We start from the raw sequence: 16685 nt of genomic DNA on the forward strand, positions 1-16685 counted from the left end.
GGAGAGGCGGCGTTTAGCTACTACGCCGTTCAGAAATGGAACCGGTTGTCAGAGAGCATTAGAAGAGCCCCAACACTAGATACCTTTAAATCCAGACTGAAAACCTTCATGTTTGAGCAGGCCTTCAGCTCAGTTTAATTACCTTTACTCTGTAACGGCACTTTTATCTTCATTAATTTAACTTCCTTTAAATCTACTGTTTTAATCATGCTTCCTATTTTAGATTTTATTGTGTTTGTTTCTTTTTTTATGTTTAAGTCTAACATTTTATTTTTACTGTTCTTATCTTTGCTCCCCCCCTTTAGATCTTATTTACTTTTTATTTTATTTACTGTACTTTTTACATTCTGTTATTTTATTATATATTTTTCTTTATATATGTGATTAATTTCTTAAATCTATTGTTTTACATTTTTCTGTTTTCTTTTCATTTGTAAAGCACTTTGAATGACCGTTGTGTATGAAAGGTGCTATATAAATAAACTTGCCTTGCCTTGCCTTACTGCTGTCATTTTCATTTGCCTGGATTCCATAACTGCCCTGATCTCCCTTATCATCCTCATCACTGTTCTCACTCTCACTACATGAAGAATCTAATGGAATGGCTTCTACCAAAAGTCTTGCTACCTTCTCGGCAGTCGTTTTTTGTTTTGCCATGACACACTGCAAAATAGAGTATATCAACTTAGCTGTGTAAAATCTCTAAATTAGAATAAATTAATTAACAAGTTTTTATCATATAGGCTCAATGTCTATCACATTTTCTCCATGTGATTTCTGTTTGCCCTGCGTGCACTGTGGTTACTATGGGTAACCACCAATTTTGACCCATGTGACCCTCTACTTGACATATTTTCAGTGGTTACTAGGCAAAACCACCACATTTTAGCCCTATAAATGCATATATTGTTTTAGTTTTATTATTATTTTCTAGTTCTCAGTCTATAGTATGTTATCTACAATAATAAACAACAGCCATACATACAAAACCAACCTGGATCACCTGGTAAGCAATTTTGGACAGGACCCTCCAACAAACTTGCAGACCTAGCTTTTGCAGAGAAACTACAGTGCTTACATTACTTCCTGTGTGCTACTTTTTTAAAGGTCCGTATAAAAACATGAAACATTTTCAGAAAATGTAGAGGTTCCCTGTTTACAAACCAATGCAAATTGAGAAATGAGGAAAAACAAGGTGGTTTCTATTAGTGACCACCATGCTGCAAAGGTGGACTTAAGGCAGGAGGGAGGTTACTAATGTCCGAAAATCAGAAGGTGGGATGACCCGCAAGTCAATCACATGAAACCGCCATCATCCATCCAGCGCTGATGAGCGCCAGTGAGAGGATCATATTTCAGATAGCGCACGTGTGGTTTATTACTATGATTTGACGGATTTTTTCCCCCCGGATGGAAAATCCGCCATGGTGACGGTGAACTTTAACCCGTGGCATATATGCCCATTGAAAAGGAAAACATTTCAGTACAATGCAAATTTATTAAAACCATATCGTCCCAGTGGCAAGGTGGGGGCAGTGAGGGAGTGGTACATGACACATTTATTAACATGACGACAAATACACAAATGACAAGAAAACCTTGTCAAAACAAAAACAAAAACCTACCACGGGTGACCTTTGATATACAGTGCAGGGTCTTCCTGGCTACCAATTTCCTCGCTGGTGCTCAATTGGGACATTTTGTTCAATTTCTCAAGTCTCTGCCATGAACATCTTCATACTAAGTTACATGTCTGCTATGTCATTGCTGGAGTGTGACTGGACATGGGTGATGGATCACGCACAAACGCAACAGGGTGTTGGAATGGCACATGTTAATACTTCCCACCACAGCCAGATCACAATCTATCTGGATGGCACGATCTATCTGGATAGTTTTTCTTTTAAATGTGTCCTGCCAGATTGAACAACAAGCCAAAATAAAAAAGTACAGATAATTGGGTAAAAATGTAAGATGTAGAAGTAAAAAGTTGGCTTTTTACTCCAGAAAAGTATCAAAACCCAAAATTTCTACTTAAGTAAGGGAGCAAAGTATTTGTACTTTGAATGCACTGCTGCTGCTTGAAATTACAAAGATTAGAAAAACTCTTCCCACACTATGAGCGTTATGGCTTCTCTCCTGTGTGAATGCGCTGATGTCGCAGGAAATTACTGTGTTGAGTAAAACTCTTCTCACATTCTAAGCAGTGATATGGCTTCTCTCCAGTGTGAATTCGCTGGTGTTGATTGAGAGAACTGTGTTGATTAAAACTCTTCCCACACTCTGAGCAGTGATATGGCTTCTCTCCTGTGTGAATGCGCTGGTGTTGCTTGAGATGACTGTGTTGATTAAAACTATCCCCACACTCTGAGCAGTGATAATGCTTCTCTCCTGTGTGAATGTGCTGGTGTTGCTTGAGAGAACTGTGTTGATTAAAACTCTTCCCACACTCTGAGCAGTGATACGGCTTCTCTCCTGTGTGAATGTGCTGGTGTTCATGGAGCCTACTCTTATTATTAAAACTCTTCCCACACTCTGAGCAGTGATACGGCTTCTGTCCTGTGTGAATGCGCTGGTGTTTGTGGAGACTACTCTTATTATTAAAACTCTTCCCACACTCTGAGCAGTGATATGGCTTCTCTCCTGTGTGAACGAGCTGGTGTTGCTTGAGATGACTCTGCTGATTAAAACTCTTCCCACACTCTGAGCAGTGATACGGCTTCTCTCCTGTGTGAATACGCTGGTGTTGCTTGAGATTACTCTGTTGAATAAAACTCTTCCCACACTCTGAGCAGTGATATGGCTTCTCTGCTGTGTGAATTCGCTGGTGTTCGTTGAGATTACTCTGTGTAGTAAAACTCTTCCCACACTCTGAGCAGTGGTAGCTTTTCTCCTTTTCCATGCTTCCTGATTTCAGCTGTCTGACGTACTCCTCATAGATAAATGTGTTTTATTGATTTCTAAAGGGAAAAAGATGAAACAATTATGAGAAGTGTTTGGGCTCTGCACAATACTAAAGACATTCATACTAAAAACCATCAAGAAAAGAGCTAGGCTTCATTCCTTCACTAAAATAAAAACACGTATCCAATTTGTGATACATGTCGCTCTCTGTTTGATCTAGTGCCATTGTTCAGGCTATAGGGACTTTTATTTTGTAGGGCTCATCAACTTCATATTCAAAGTTGTTTTCCTTCCTCTCTCACTCATGGTGCTGCAGAGCTGCTTTGATCTGTTGAAGCTCCTTATGAGTTCCAGCAGTGTGATTTGATGTTTTAAATTATTGTGTCTCTTTGCATCAGAGAATTAATCTATGGGCAGCACCAAGATATCACAGAAAATGTTCTTTTCATGGTTCGTAATGTGATTTTCACTGCTGTGAATTTGGCAGGGTCCTATTCCTACTGTTTGAGGACGAAGAACATTTTTTTGCAGTCATAAAAATTTACTCTTTTCATGGTCCTTTAAAATGGTTTTACAGATTACTGTGTATAATACAATGACTACTGTGCATAACATTGTCACCATTCCTTTATCATTTCTCTCAACAGCTATATAACAAATGCATTACTAGCTAGTTCGGGGAGTTAGAAAATAAAACTACCTATGTGTGTATAATGAGATTCAGAGATACTGTGTTAATACTGTGTAAAAGGATGTATAACCCAGCTTGTGTGTGTAATAGAGCTGGGCGATTAATCGATATTATCTATTAATTCGAATTTACAGTTAAGGACGATGTGTTTTTAAGAAAATCGATTTTCTGAGTTTTAATTTTCACCACCGACGCTGCACTGTGGGCTCCCGTAGTTCAGTGAGTTTAGCACCTCCCACCCATCCACCCTCAACACACACACAAACATGACAGGGGAGCTTGTGCTCAAGAAAAGAGTAACTAGCTCCGTGATCTGGAGTTGGTTTGGTTTTGCGGCGTCAGACGTAGACCAAACAAGTCCTTGCTGTAAGGTGTGTTTGAAACCGATAGAGGGAGAGAGCGAAGAGTGCTAATGTTCAGTTGCGTTGTTCAGTTGCGACTGGAAAACAATGTCTCAGTGAGCCCTCATGACTGTGGTCACCTCTGAACCCCTCCCTTTAGTTATGCTGCTATAGATTAGCCTGCCGGAGCCACATGCTTATCACTTGCACGTGAGCTATATACGTTTAAATTAATGATGGTTTAAATTGATGTCCACACACTCAGTCTGTATTGTCTATCTTTTTGCATGCTCCTACCCAAGACGATTGCATGCTGATGCTAGCTCCTACCTGAGGCTCACCATCTGCACTGAAGGGACTGTGACTACTTGGCCAGGGAACAAGAACCACAACTATAGAACTACTTTTTGACCAAAAATACCGACTTGTGCTAGCGGGCCCCCAAATGGAGGATGGGTCCCCTTTTGAGTCTTGGTGCTCCCGAGGTTTCTTCCTAATCCCCACCACCATAGGGAGTTTTTCCTTGCCACTGTCACCTTTGGCTTGATCATTAGGAATCTGGACCCATACGATTGTAAAGCTGCTTTGTGACAACATGTGTTGTGAAAAGCGCTATGGAGCAAAGGCTGAAAAAAGTGCTATATAAATGAATTTACATTTACATATTAAAAAATTAAAAATGCAGGTAAAAACATGCACATGTGATCAAACACATCCACTTTATTCCAACTGTTCCTCAACATTGATCTCCATGCAGTAGCGAACCGTGACCTTTAAACCTGGGCCCGCAACCCCCCCCCCCGAAAATTTTTTTTCCCTTTCTTAATAAACTGCAATAAAGAAAAACTGAGACGACAGTACAGCTTTAAAAACGCAATAAACAATAATATCTGTACTAGATAATGTCTTAAGCAAAATAAGTTTCCAAACAAAATAAGGTTCACAGCTCCGTGGTTCTCGGAAGCGGAATATGTAAACAATGCGCACGAGGATGTCAAAGGGATGAATCAAAACTAGCTAACGACAGCTAGTGTCGCCACAGCGGGCGGAAATTATCATACAGTTAAGCCCGCCCACTAAGAGAGAAGATATGATTGGTCAATTTTGCTGTCATTTGAAACTGGTATTGCGCTGAATTATAACTGCCAGGCCCTCTGTAAACGAACAGCGGGCATCACAGTCCTTATAGGGGGAGACACAGGCTCACAGGCTTCCACTTAACCCCTCACCTTCCAACACAGATTGAATAGACACGGGTGAATATTTTATTTGCTTATATTTTTGTAATTGTTTAGATGTCGAATGTCAAACTGTAAGTAGATAAAATAAAATTGGATAATTATATTAAGAATATTTTAGGCCCTCTGAGAGGGCGTAGAGGGTCCTGACGGTTCCCCACTGTCTTCATGTCATTCTTACAGCGTATCTGTAAAAGGTGTTCGAGATCTGCAGTATACAGGGCCTGAATTTCAGTGCGGGATTGCGGGAATTGCACACTATTTCTTCGATTCCCGCAATTTTAGCCATAATAATGCGGGAAACTCCCGCACACAATTACAGCGAAAACGTTCAGCAAAACAATAGCTCCGTTTGTATTGTGAGACGGACAGATAGTCGGACAGACCGACTTCCGTACTGGACGCTGCACTCGGCGCTCTCACTCTTCCTAGCACCGCAGCGGCGGTGACGTTGATCAAACTAATCCTCAGGATTCACACACAGGTGACGGTAGTAAACTAAAGCAGCAGTCCAAAGATATGTTTCAGTCCAACAGACCAAGAATATATTCCTTGGATCGAACTTAATAGCGCTGAAATGAGCTGCTCGATTTGTAAAATGTACAGTGCTGTGCCTTTTACCAGCCGATGCTACAAAACATCGACTTTAAGTCGCCACTCGGCTAGTGTCTCTCATACAGCAACACTGAAAAGATCTGAAAAGAGGTGGTCAATAACGGAGGAGAAGGGCAAAAAACAGATTACCAGGGTTGCCAACTTTATCACTTTGAGTGAGATTTGATTTTAGGGGGGGGGGGGGGGCGGGGCGGCGTGTGTGTAAAATATTGGCCGGGGGCGGGGTATGCGTGTGTAAATTACTGGGGGCTGTGTAAAATGGACACATTTAAGTATTATATCAGAGCGATATAAGCGAACTAGTAACTCATTGAATCATAGATGTAGATCAGAGATAAATAAACTAGATTTTTTTCAGCGTGAGAAATGGGATGTGGCGTTTGTGCGTGTGAAGACGGTCAAATGCGTGTGTCTCACGCTCATTGCGTGAGAGTTGGCAACCCTGGATTACTGCAATGCATACAATTCTGCCTGATGCCCAGTCAGCTGATTGTGATGTGATGACACATTTCAGCACACAAAACAGACGTAAAATTAAGTTATAACAAGCCTAACCAATGTATGCTAATTTCAGAGCTTGGCCCTCCAAGAAAGCAGTTGGAATGTTTTTCTTTTTTTTAGAAAAAAAAAGACCAAGGAGAGGACAGATCAGGGTATATTATATATACACATATGTATATATATATATATATATATATATATATATATATATATATATATATATATATATATATATAAATAATTCACCAGTAATATCCCCCCCAAAATGTAGAAATCCCCCTTATGTGACACATTAAAGGGGGGAATTCCCACTAATTTTGAAAAATGAATTTCAGGCCCTGAGTATAGGCCAGGTCTTCTGCCATCTTCTGGTGAAATATAAAATAGCTTTGAGTACGAGTGTATTAATGATGGGAATTATGGCTCCGTCATAGGGTCTTTTCGCTCCGTCCCTTTTAAAGAGCCATTCAAAAATGTCTCTTTGTTCTTTTTATTTATTTTTCTTAAGGTAGCAGGAGGTGCTACCAGAACTATAAGACTTATCGATATTAATATTAATTAATCTATTAAAACCATTATATTAATATCGTTGATAAAGGATTATTTAACAAATATTTTAATAATAAAAATATATTTGTTGGCAAATATATTTGAATAACAATAGTCTAGTTAAACAATTTGATAAAAATAACAGCAAATAAATAAAACTTGCATAATTTGTTGTATAACTTGTAGCCGAACTGAGCCTATATTTCAAGCATTAAAAACAATTAAAACAAATTTTACTAAATGACATTTTCTAGCGCTGCTCATTTGCTGAACGTTCTCTGTAGCTCAACTACAGCTCGCTCACACGCACATGCTCGCTCTCTGTGCGTGGAGGGTCGCACGTGCTCGCTCTCTGCACGGAGGGCAATACTGAAAGTGGTTTCGGATTCAGGGGTGATAGTGTGAAAAATTCCTGAGCCTGAAATTTTTCTGAGCGGGGGTTGAAGTGTACCATATTTTGAATAATTTTATCTTTAAATTAATTAATAATAAATAAGTCAGGTAATCATTATGGTGAAATAAAACACATTTCTATTAATATTCTGATAAAATGCTGTAACCTAAAGATTCTGTTAACACAATATGTTTAAAACAGGCATGATTCATTATTTATTCATTACTGTTAATTAATTATAGGATACCAGACAACTCAAAGAAATTATGCAAATAAAGTTTAAAAGAATTACAAGTATTATGATTATATTTAGTTTTAAATCAGAGGTGGAAAGAGTACTGAAAAATTGTAATTGAGTAAAAGTATCATTACTTTGCTTAAAATCTACTCAGAGTAAAAGTAAAATTACCCATCTCAAAATTAACTTGAGTAAAAGTACAAAATTACTTCATTTAAAATGTAATTTGAGTAAAAGTTACGTAGTTACTTTCAGTTATTTAATGCATGGATGAATCATGAACCAAATTCAGCACAAGTTGTTTTAATCGATTTCAAAGTGTATTTAAGTGCACATCCACACTTGCAAAAAGAACAGCTGGGATCAGGAACATACTTCCTCACAGCACAAGGACAGTCAGAACCTGTACCATAAAGTGTAAACAATTTTCAGTCCTATTGTCAACACTATGATAAGAATAAAGAAATTTAAATAACAAATTATTCAAAAAACAAAATGCACACAAAATTAAGTGCCCACAAGATGCCACAAATCAAACTAAAATGCAACAGGATTCCACTAACAATAAAATGCCCACAGGATCCCACATCAAAAATTTTAAAATGCTCATAGGATCCCACAATTTAAAAGTAAGTGCTCACAGGAACCAACTATTCAAAATACAGTGCCCACCGGATTCCACTATTCACAATAAAATGCCCACAGGATCCCACATCTCAAAATAAAACAAAATGCGCACAGGATTCCACTATTTAAAACGCTCACAGGATCAAACTATTCAAAATACAGTGCCCACAGGAATCCACTTTTCACAATAAAATGTCCACAGGATCCCACAGGATCCCACAGAACCTGAAAGATAGAAGATTTAAAAATAGAACAATCTCATCCTTTTGGAAAAAAGTGCACCAGATTACGACCTGATTATGAGACAATGGAAAGGGCGTGCGCAAGGCAAGGCCATGCAATTGGCCTTCGGTTCTGGGACTCAGAAGTTTACATTTCTGCCCGCATTTAATTTTTCACCATCAGTATTTTTTTACTCAGTAATGTGAGGGCGTTCAAATGTAGTGAAGTAAAACTACTTGGGTCAAAATGTACTCAAGTAAAAGTAAAAATTACATATTTCAAAAACTACTCAGAAAATTACAAATTACTCATTAAAAGTACTCAATTACAGTAATGTGAGTAAATGTAATTAGTTACTTTCCACCCCTGCACTGTAAAACATTACAGCCACATTATGTTATGTGAACTCACTTCTTTTCAGTTCCAATTGCCATGGTAGGTTTAGGATATTCAACTCAAATTCCTTCGTCTTAAATAAAAATAACTTAAAATACCACGTTGTCTTAACTTCTGGTGAGTTTTTCAGAATTGCCCAAGTTTATTTAACTTATGTTTGTAAGTTATTGGTTAAAAAAGGAAAGTGGGAAGATTTGAATATGCAGAGATGTAGGCACCATTTTAGAATTTAGAAAAAATTGGAATATTTTTACAACTTTAAAACCATGGGAGCATTGGGCTAACCACTTTTTTACAGCGGCATAGCAATTAATATTAACAAGGAGCGACAAAACATCAACTATAGGGAAGTACTTTCAGCGGCGGAGGGACACGCCTGACTCCGGATGGCAATCTGAATGCAGCGTGATTCACCAAGTGGAGTTTGGCAAGCTGGAGTAGCATTTACAACGGAAGCACACAGCAGCGACAGCGGGTTTTCATTGTTCAAAACCTGCAAAATTAACATATGTCGTGCATTGTAACATTCTATTTATCTATTGGTGTTGAAGAATTTGTCTTTACTCTTTAGACTCTTAAATTATTAAACTATCGTGGCGTTGCCACTGGTGTATAGGGGCGGAGCATGGAGTACGCTACCTCCCATGAGCACTTGCGGCACGAAGCAGTACGCTAAAAGAGTAAATGTTTGGTTAAATGTGATGGATTATGTTATTATGTGGTTTGTTTTGGTCATACGTGTTTGTTCCGTACAGTCACTTGTATTTATTTTAGCACTGTTAGGCTCACCGTGTTGATGTCATGTTGGAAGAGTGATGACCTGGTTTGAACAGCGTATGTAAAATAACAACAGAAATGTTGAGTGACTGTGTGATCCTCTCTTTACTGTCTAAAAAGGAGTTAATAAAGAATTGAAGTGAACATGCAAAATTGAACATTTTCCATTCAGTTTATTTTGGGTACGTTTTTTTTTTTTTAAGAAAGATGTACCAACAGCCAAGGTGTAAGCTTAAGTATCATTAAGTAACAACAATGTTAGAAATAACTTAAAAACATAAGCATGGTTAACTTAAAATAATAAGTTATGTGAATATTGCTGAAGTTTTATTAACTTGAATGTATGTGTTACACCAGTCAGGAATTGCAAGTTTATTTAACTAAATAGATCCTTTTAAAAATGGATAAGTTAAACACAGTAAGTTGTTTTAATTCAGTGCATCAAGTTGAAACAATGAATAATCAGTATTTGAACAACTTGTTTAACTTAACATCTTGAGTTGTAACAAAGGTTTCCTTCAAGTTGAGTTTACTCAGCTTTTTAAGGCAGCAGGGGAACTTATGTTGCTGAGTTTAACCAACTTGAAATGTTTCAGTGTGGTTTTAATATATAAAATATTTAATAAATATTTTGTGTTGGATTATTAGGACATACATTTTGTGCTTTTGTTCATGTATTACACCTTACGCCGTAAGGCGGCCATGATGAACCAGATCATCTGACCACCTGTACCGGCTCAAAAAAAAAAACTTATATTTCTGATAAAAATTAAACTTCATCATCAGAATAAAGATAAAATACTGAATTTATCTCTGAAGCTCTTCCGATGTCTGAAATACAGGCGGTCCTCGATTTTCGGTGTAAATCAGAAAATACGTACATACTGTACGTAAATAACGTACTATACGCAGTTATCGTATCCTAAAAGCTAGCCTATTGGCAAATACCTTTATCCATAGCTGCGTTTAACTAAGGCTAAAGGCCTATCCTGACGCAGTGCACACCAAACACCAAATTCTGTTTACGACGCAGAACCACTTAGATCCAAACAAGGCTTTATACAGTAAATGGGAGATGTGTCGAACCACGAAAAATCTTAACTCGGGAACCTCGTAACCCGGGGACCGCCTGTATGATGTTTATGTCGATTGAATCGGAGCAATAATGTCTTCAGCACGACCAATCAAGTTGAAAACATAAACTGACCAAAACAAACTGGACTTAAGGCAGGAGGGAGGTAGCTTTTTTTACATAATGTCTGAAAATCAGAAGGCGGTTTTTGGGCTACTTTTGAGTTGGGCTACCCAACTTGACTTGAGTTACAAGTCAACACTAAGTATTGATTGCGATATAATAATTTTTTGTCTCCATTTTACACTTGCCAGCCTTCTAGCTCTAATAGTTTTAGAGATATTCACATTCAAATATTGCTATTTAGCCACTTTCGCAAAAGTGGCTAAATAGCGTCTGAGGGTCGGGTTACAAAAACGGCTGTAACTCTTGAAATATTGAACATGTAACAGAAATACTTTGGATTTTTCCATGAAACATATCTGCCTACAAATGGGGAAAGGTTGAAGGGATTCCGAGATGGTCAGGTGAGGACCATTGGTTGAGTTGATATGGAATGACCCATAATCATCAACATTAACAGAAATAAACACTTGAAATAGATCGCTCTGTTTGTTATGAATCTATATATGGGTTTCACTTTTCGTATTGAATTTCTGAAATAAATGTACTTATTGATGATATTCAATTTTTTTAGATGCACCTGTATATGTAATCTACAGGATTTAATATGTTCAGCCAGTAATATTAAGAATGGCCTGTAGATGGGCACTATATATATATGGGTGTACTTGTCCTAAGAACAAGGAGAATGGCATGATCTCACCTAAACATAATCTTAACATGAAGCCGGTTTCAGTATGAATTATGGCGCATTTCCACTAGGGCCTGCTTGGCGCGGTACGGTTCGATTCGCGACGGTTTGTGAGTGTTTCCATTAGTACCACTTCCCTGTGAGCCGGCCCCTTTGGGTACTTTTTTCGTACCGACTCGCTTGAGGTTCTAACCGTTCCGAAGCGGTACAGTTCTGTGACGTGGAGGGACAGCATGACACTGATTGGCCAGGGAGTGTCGTCACAGGTTGCGTCAGGAGAGCGACTCCTCCGCTATGCTATGGACTCCTCAGCCATTTTTAAAACCCAAGGAGCGAAGTCTGTTCCCTGGTCAAACGCCGAGGTACAAACCTTTCTGTTAATAATCAGCGATCAAAAAATCCAGGGCGAACTGGACGAGGCCACTAGAAATGTAAAGGTTTTTAGCGAGGTTTCCGCGCTAATGGCCACTCATGGCTACCAGCGGTCCGTTCAGCAGTGCCGGTCGGTCCAAGCTAAAAAAGCTTAACGCGATTACCGGGCGGTGAAGGACCATAACGGACGCAGCGGAGCAAACCGCAAAGACTGGAAATGGTTCCAGCAAATGGATGTCATATACGGTCACCGGCCAGCCAGTAACGGAAGAGAAAGAGCTGGACAGACACGGCAATGTCGGTGCTGGAGGCCACGGAGAATGGTGAGTGTATTGTGATTTCAGTTTTACTACTAGGCTCGTAAAAGATGTAATATGAACGTAATATGAACGCATCTATTGTAAACGCAGGAATTTAGAGCTGTTTGTAGTTAATGTTACCACCACAGTCACTACTGTACAATAGCTAGCTCTTAGCCTTGCTAGTTGCTAGTTAGCTGTAGCCATAAACAAAGCATCAGCAGCGATGACGTGCTACACATTTTGTGCAGTTACGCTATATTGTTGTTGCTTTCACGGGAATGCTTGTGTTTAATATTTGTTATTTTTTACGTTCAAGATTCCCCTTCCACTGACGAGGCGAGCGGAGTTGGCGGAAAATGTTTCCTTCAACCGGGCTTTCCTCGGGGTGCTTGGCGAACTTGTGAACACCATGCGAGACAGACGCCAGTAAAAGCACACAAAATGTTGCTTGTAGTACTATAAATATTTATTTCATATAAAGCTATACGTATATATTTGCTTTTTGCACTTTTTTTAACTATAACTATATTATTTACATATGTTGTACTTTAAATATCTATTTCATAATAAAGTTTGATTTCATTTGATTGTATGACTGATGCTTTTTATGCAGGGTGTGTTCAGCCTGTTTGAGTAATACCAAAATATTATCAATAATTAGAGCAACCACATACAATAATGAAGATAAAGATAAATAAGATACAATAATGCTATTTGTTAAGGGGTGTTGTGCCGGTGTTGTGGTCGCATACAAATGATGTCACGACACTACAACCCGTGCGCCAACAGCGACTCCACCCACATTGTGTTGGTCCACCATTGTAATGGAAACACAACGCGACCGTACCGTTCCGTTGCGAATCGACCCGTATCGAACCGTACCGCGCCAAGCAGGCCCTAGTGGAAATGCGCCATTACTGTAGTCATTAAGCGCTTTGTGACAACATATGTTGTGAAAAGCACTATACAAATACATTTGATTTGATTAAAAATGGGATTGTCACGGTCCCCTCTGCAACCCCTCGTTTTGGTTTGTTTTCTGCTTTCTTCTTGGAGCTTTTATTTTGAAATGCCCTTTTGTGTCTACCTTCACGCCCCTGTATCGTGTCCTCATCCTGTGAATTGGTCTCACCTGAGTCTCATTAGATCGTAGTTTTGTCTATTTTAACCCTGTGTCTTACCAGTTCATGTTGCTGGTTATCGCTTGTGTCTCTTGTGTGTAACTTTCCCAGTCAGTGGTTCTGTCCGTGTTCACTGAGATGTCTATTACTGTAGTACAGTGGTTCTCAAACTTTTTCTATCATTCCCTACCTCAGAAGAAGGGGAAATTCCCACACTTTGAGAGACACTGCTGTAGTATCACCTGGTTGTTTTCAGTAGCCTTGTTTGATTTGTCTGTGTGTGGTTTGTCAGTAGTGTTGTTTGGTTTGTCTGTGTTTCATGTCTTCTTTGTTGTAGTCTTCCTTGCATGTGTGTTAATAAATTATTGTAAATATAAGATCTCCTGCATTTGCGTCAAGCCTGCTTCACCGAGTCGTTACAAGGATATTGATCTCAGAATCTTCTGCGTAAGCCTTTAAAGAAAATATTTTGAGCTTTATGTAGTTAAAGCTAATGTACTGTATAATAAAGCTGTATAACTGTTAAAATTAATCCCTGTTTAACCAGTTATGTCCGTGTTCAGTGAGTTATTCCTTTTCGCCGGTGTATTATCAAAAGCGCACGTCAATAACTATAATAAAACTACTAGCATACTTCCAACTAGCTTTTTTCTTTGTCACTGAGCTACTAAACAAAAGAACCAAATGTAGTAATATTTGTATAGTAACAAATAATATATCTGGCGGTAGAACATCTATTATAAAAACAGCTTACAACATTGACACGAGATTCAATCGTGAGGTACCGGAACGAACAAAATAATCTGGTTAAAAATGTTACGTGTTCGTGTTACGTACTACTAAGTTAAGTACTTACATAAGGTCAACCAGTAGTCCAACACGTCCAGACACCAACACAGTAGACTAATAGATGCAACACAACTAAACGACGGATTAAGGTTAAGAAACCTGTGGTCTGAAATGCCCGATGGTGACGGTAGGACAGTGGACCAAACCACTGTGGGGTTTATAAAGGGGGGTCACGTAATCCTTCAAAACTTAAAAACAAATATTAAGCGTCTATAATCAGTATACATTAGTTCAGTGCATATTACTAGATATCATTTAAAATAAAAAGTACATAAACTAATTTTAAAAAGAAATGTAATATGATCTCAATACATTCAGCACTGCCCACTCAGTGTGAGGTCGAGGGCGTCATGGAGCGATAGGGCGGACACAAACGCTGAGAGGAGCGAGATTTATTAGTTTTTCTCAGTCGATTCGGTTCATTTCTCTACGGAGCCCCTAAAGGATCTAGGTAGAAAAAAAATATTTTGAAAGCTAAATTGTTCCCTCAATTTAACAATTCATTCCCTCAATTTAATAAATCATTGCCTCAATTTAACAATTCATTCCCTCAATTTAATAATTCATTCCCTCAATTTAACAAATCGTTCCCTCAATTTATTATTTCATTCCCTCAATTTAACAAACTGTTCCCTCAATTTATTATTTCATTCCCTCAATTTAACAAACCGTTCCCTCAATTTAATAAATCATTTAAATAAACCTCAAATATCTGATTTTGTGCATAACATGCAGTACACCAGATGTCATGAACCGCTTAAATTTGATTATATTTTATTTTGAACTTGGTTTAAAATATCTGGACATACTTCAGGTTTGGCTGTTAAACATGGCATTGTTTTATCTCTGACATACCTTAAACGTATTTTATGTAAAAATGGGTTGTTTCGGAGGAAAACCTATTATGACATTGGGCAGACCATCCGGTTCATCTGAAATTAGCTGCAAGGGCCTGGAGCATATACCTCCATGGGTATAGGTGGATGCATAGTAAATGCATAGAGCAAGGTGTCAGAGTTCATAAAGAGGATGTGGGTCTAATTTTGTCCACCCTGGATCCTGATGGAACACATAGCCGCAGAGCAAGGCGTCTGAACAGGAGAGTTTATTATGCAAAGGGTCCAAATTACATATGGCATGTGGATTCATACGATAAACTTAAACCGTTTGGTATTTGTATTAATGGTGCAATCGATGGATATTCACGAAAATTAATATGGAAGAGAATGCTGGAATAGCCATCTGATCCGTCCCTCAAGGAATGAAAATGTTCCCCACGGGCGGCCTAATGTAATGTACACAGTTCCAGAACTGTATGGATCTGAAGACTACTTATGTCATGTGTCAGAACAGGAAATCATCAACTGTGAGACAGACTGTTTACATCGCAGTGACATCGCTTGTGATGAGGATGTTTACAGTCTGTGTACCTACATAATGGCAGAGTACAATTGAACTGTTCCTGAAGATCTCTACATGTGTATTAATTTATACCTTACACTCAAGGAAAAAATTGGTATAATTTTAAATCTATGAAAAATTACAAACAGTACAAAAGTAGTACAACCCAACTTTATTCATGTCTTTTTTGCTCCTGTAAAATCTTGTAGACATCTTGTATAACAAGAAATCAATTCTGGAAACAAAGAGACCATTTTTTTTTTTGTTATAATTGTCACATTATCTTCACAGGTTTACAATTAAAACAAACATAAAATACAAGCAAGGTACTTTAAGCATTAGCAAGGTACTTTAAGCCCAAAGATGAACCTGTCCAATAGGAAAAGGCTAGCTAGACATCCAGGTGTCTGTGTTGTGTGACTAATTTAACAGTGCTACTGTATATGAAATACTCCTGTGGTGTTCTGTTTACAACCAAACCAAAATGCTGATATTAATGAGATGATATTAAAAAGACTTTTATTTATATTTATTTAGATATGAATGCCTATTAAAATTATGCACTAACCATAGATGTTATGACTCTTGTCTTTAAACGCAGAATATTTACTCTTGGCTTCCATGTCAATTTGTATTCATATCAGTACACAACTTTTATAAGCTAGTTACATTAATTTGAACAACACCATGTAAACAAAGCAATGACTGATATGGCCTACTTGTAAGATACTGAAGTAGGCACAGCGTTACTTTTTCACTGATGAAATTCTGGACTCTCGCTTGTTCAATGTGACGACTTCGAATGAACTCGATGAAGCTGTTAAATGAGTAGTAATCCATCTCGAGTGCCTATAGCCTACATTATAGACAACAAATTAATAAAATGTTAGCTAACTTTGCTAATGTTTTCTCAATTTTCTAGCTAGTCAGCTAGCAAGCAACCACTGTAGTGTACTTTGGAGGTTAACTTATTACCGACGGAGCCATGATAGTAAATGAGAGTTTGTGCAGAGTTCTCGCTACATGAGCCTGACTACTGATAGCATACACACATACATAAAGCATTATTAGTTCATTATGGTAACAACATACCAGTCTGTATGAGAGCTGTAGGAGAGATGACCCTGTTAAAACTGTTGGTCCTAAACTACTGTGTTATTCCATATTTGAGGGAACGAATTATTAAATTGAGAGAATGATTTATTAAATTGAGGGAACAATTTATTAAATTGAGGGAACGGTTTGTTAAATTGAGGGAATG

At 38.2% G+C, this 16685-nt stretch overlaps 1 protein-coding gene across 1 annotated transcript; it reads right to left on the reverse strand.

Annotated features, from left to right (window-relative positions):
• Nucleotides 1-1497: 1497 nt before the first annotated feature.
• On the reverse strand, nt 1498-14154 carry LOC143473466 (uncharacterized). The gene is made up of 2 exons (XM_076970477.1): nt 14031-14154; nt 1498-2960 (listed from the first exon to the last, which is right to left on the reverse strand). Exon 2 carries the CDS (start codon nt 2900-2902, stop codon nt 2126-2128), a length of 777 nt encoding a protein of 258 aa, XP_076826592.1. The 5' UTR covers nt 2903-2960; nt 14031-14154; the 3' UTR covers nt 1498-2125.
• Between the last annotated feature and the right edge of the window lie 2531 nt (nt 14155-16685).

The sequence above is a fragment of the Brachyhypopomus gauderio genome, chromosome 13, assembly GCF_052324685.1.
Source record: "Brachyhypopomus gauderio isolate BG-103 chromosome 13, BGAUD_0.2, whole genome shotgun sequence".
In the NCBI taxonomy this organism is placed as follows: domain Eukaryota; kingdom Metazoa; phylum Chordata; class Actinopteri; order Gymnotiformes; family Hypopomidae; genus Brachyhypopomus; species Brachyhypopomus gauderio.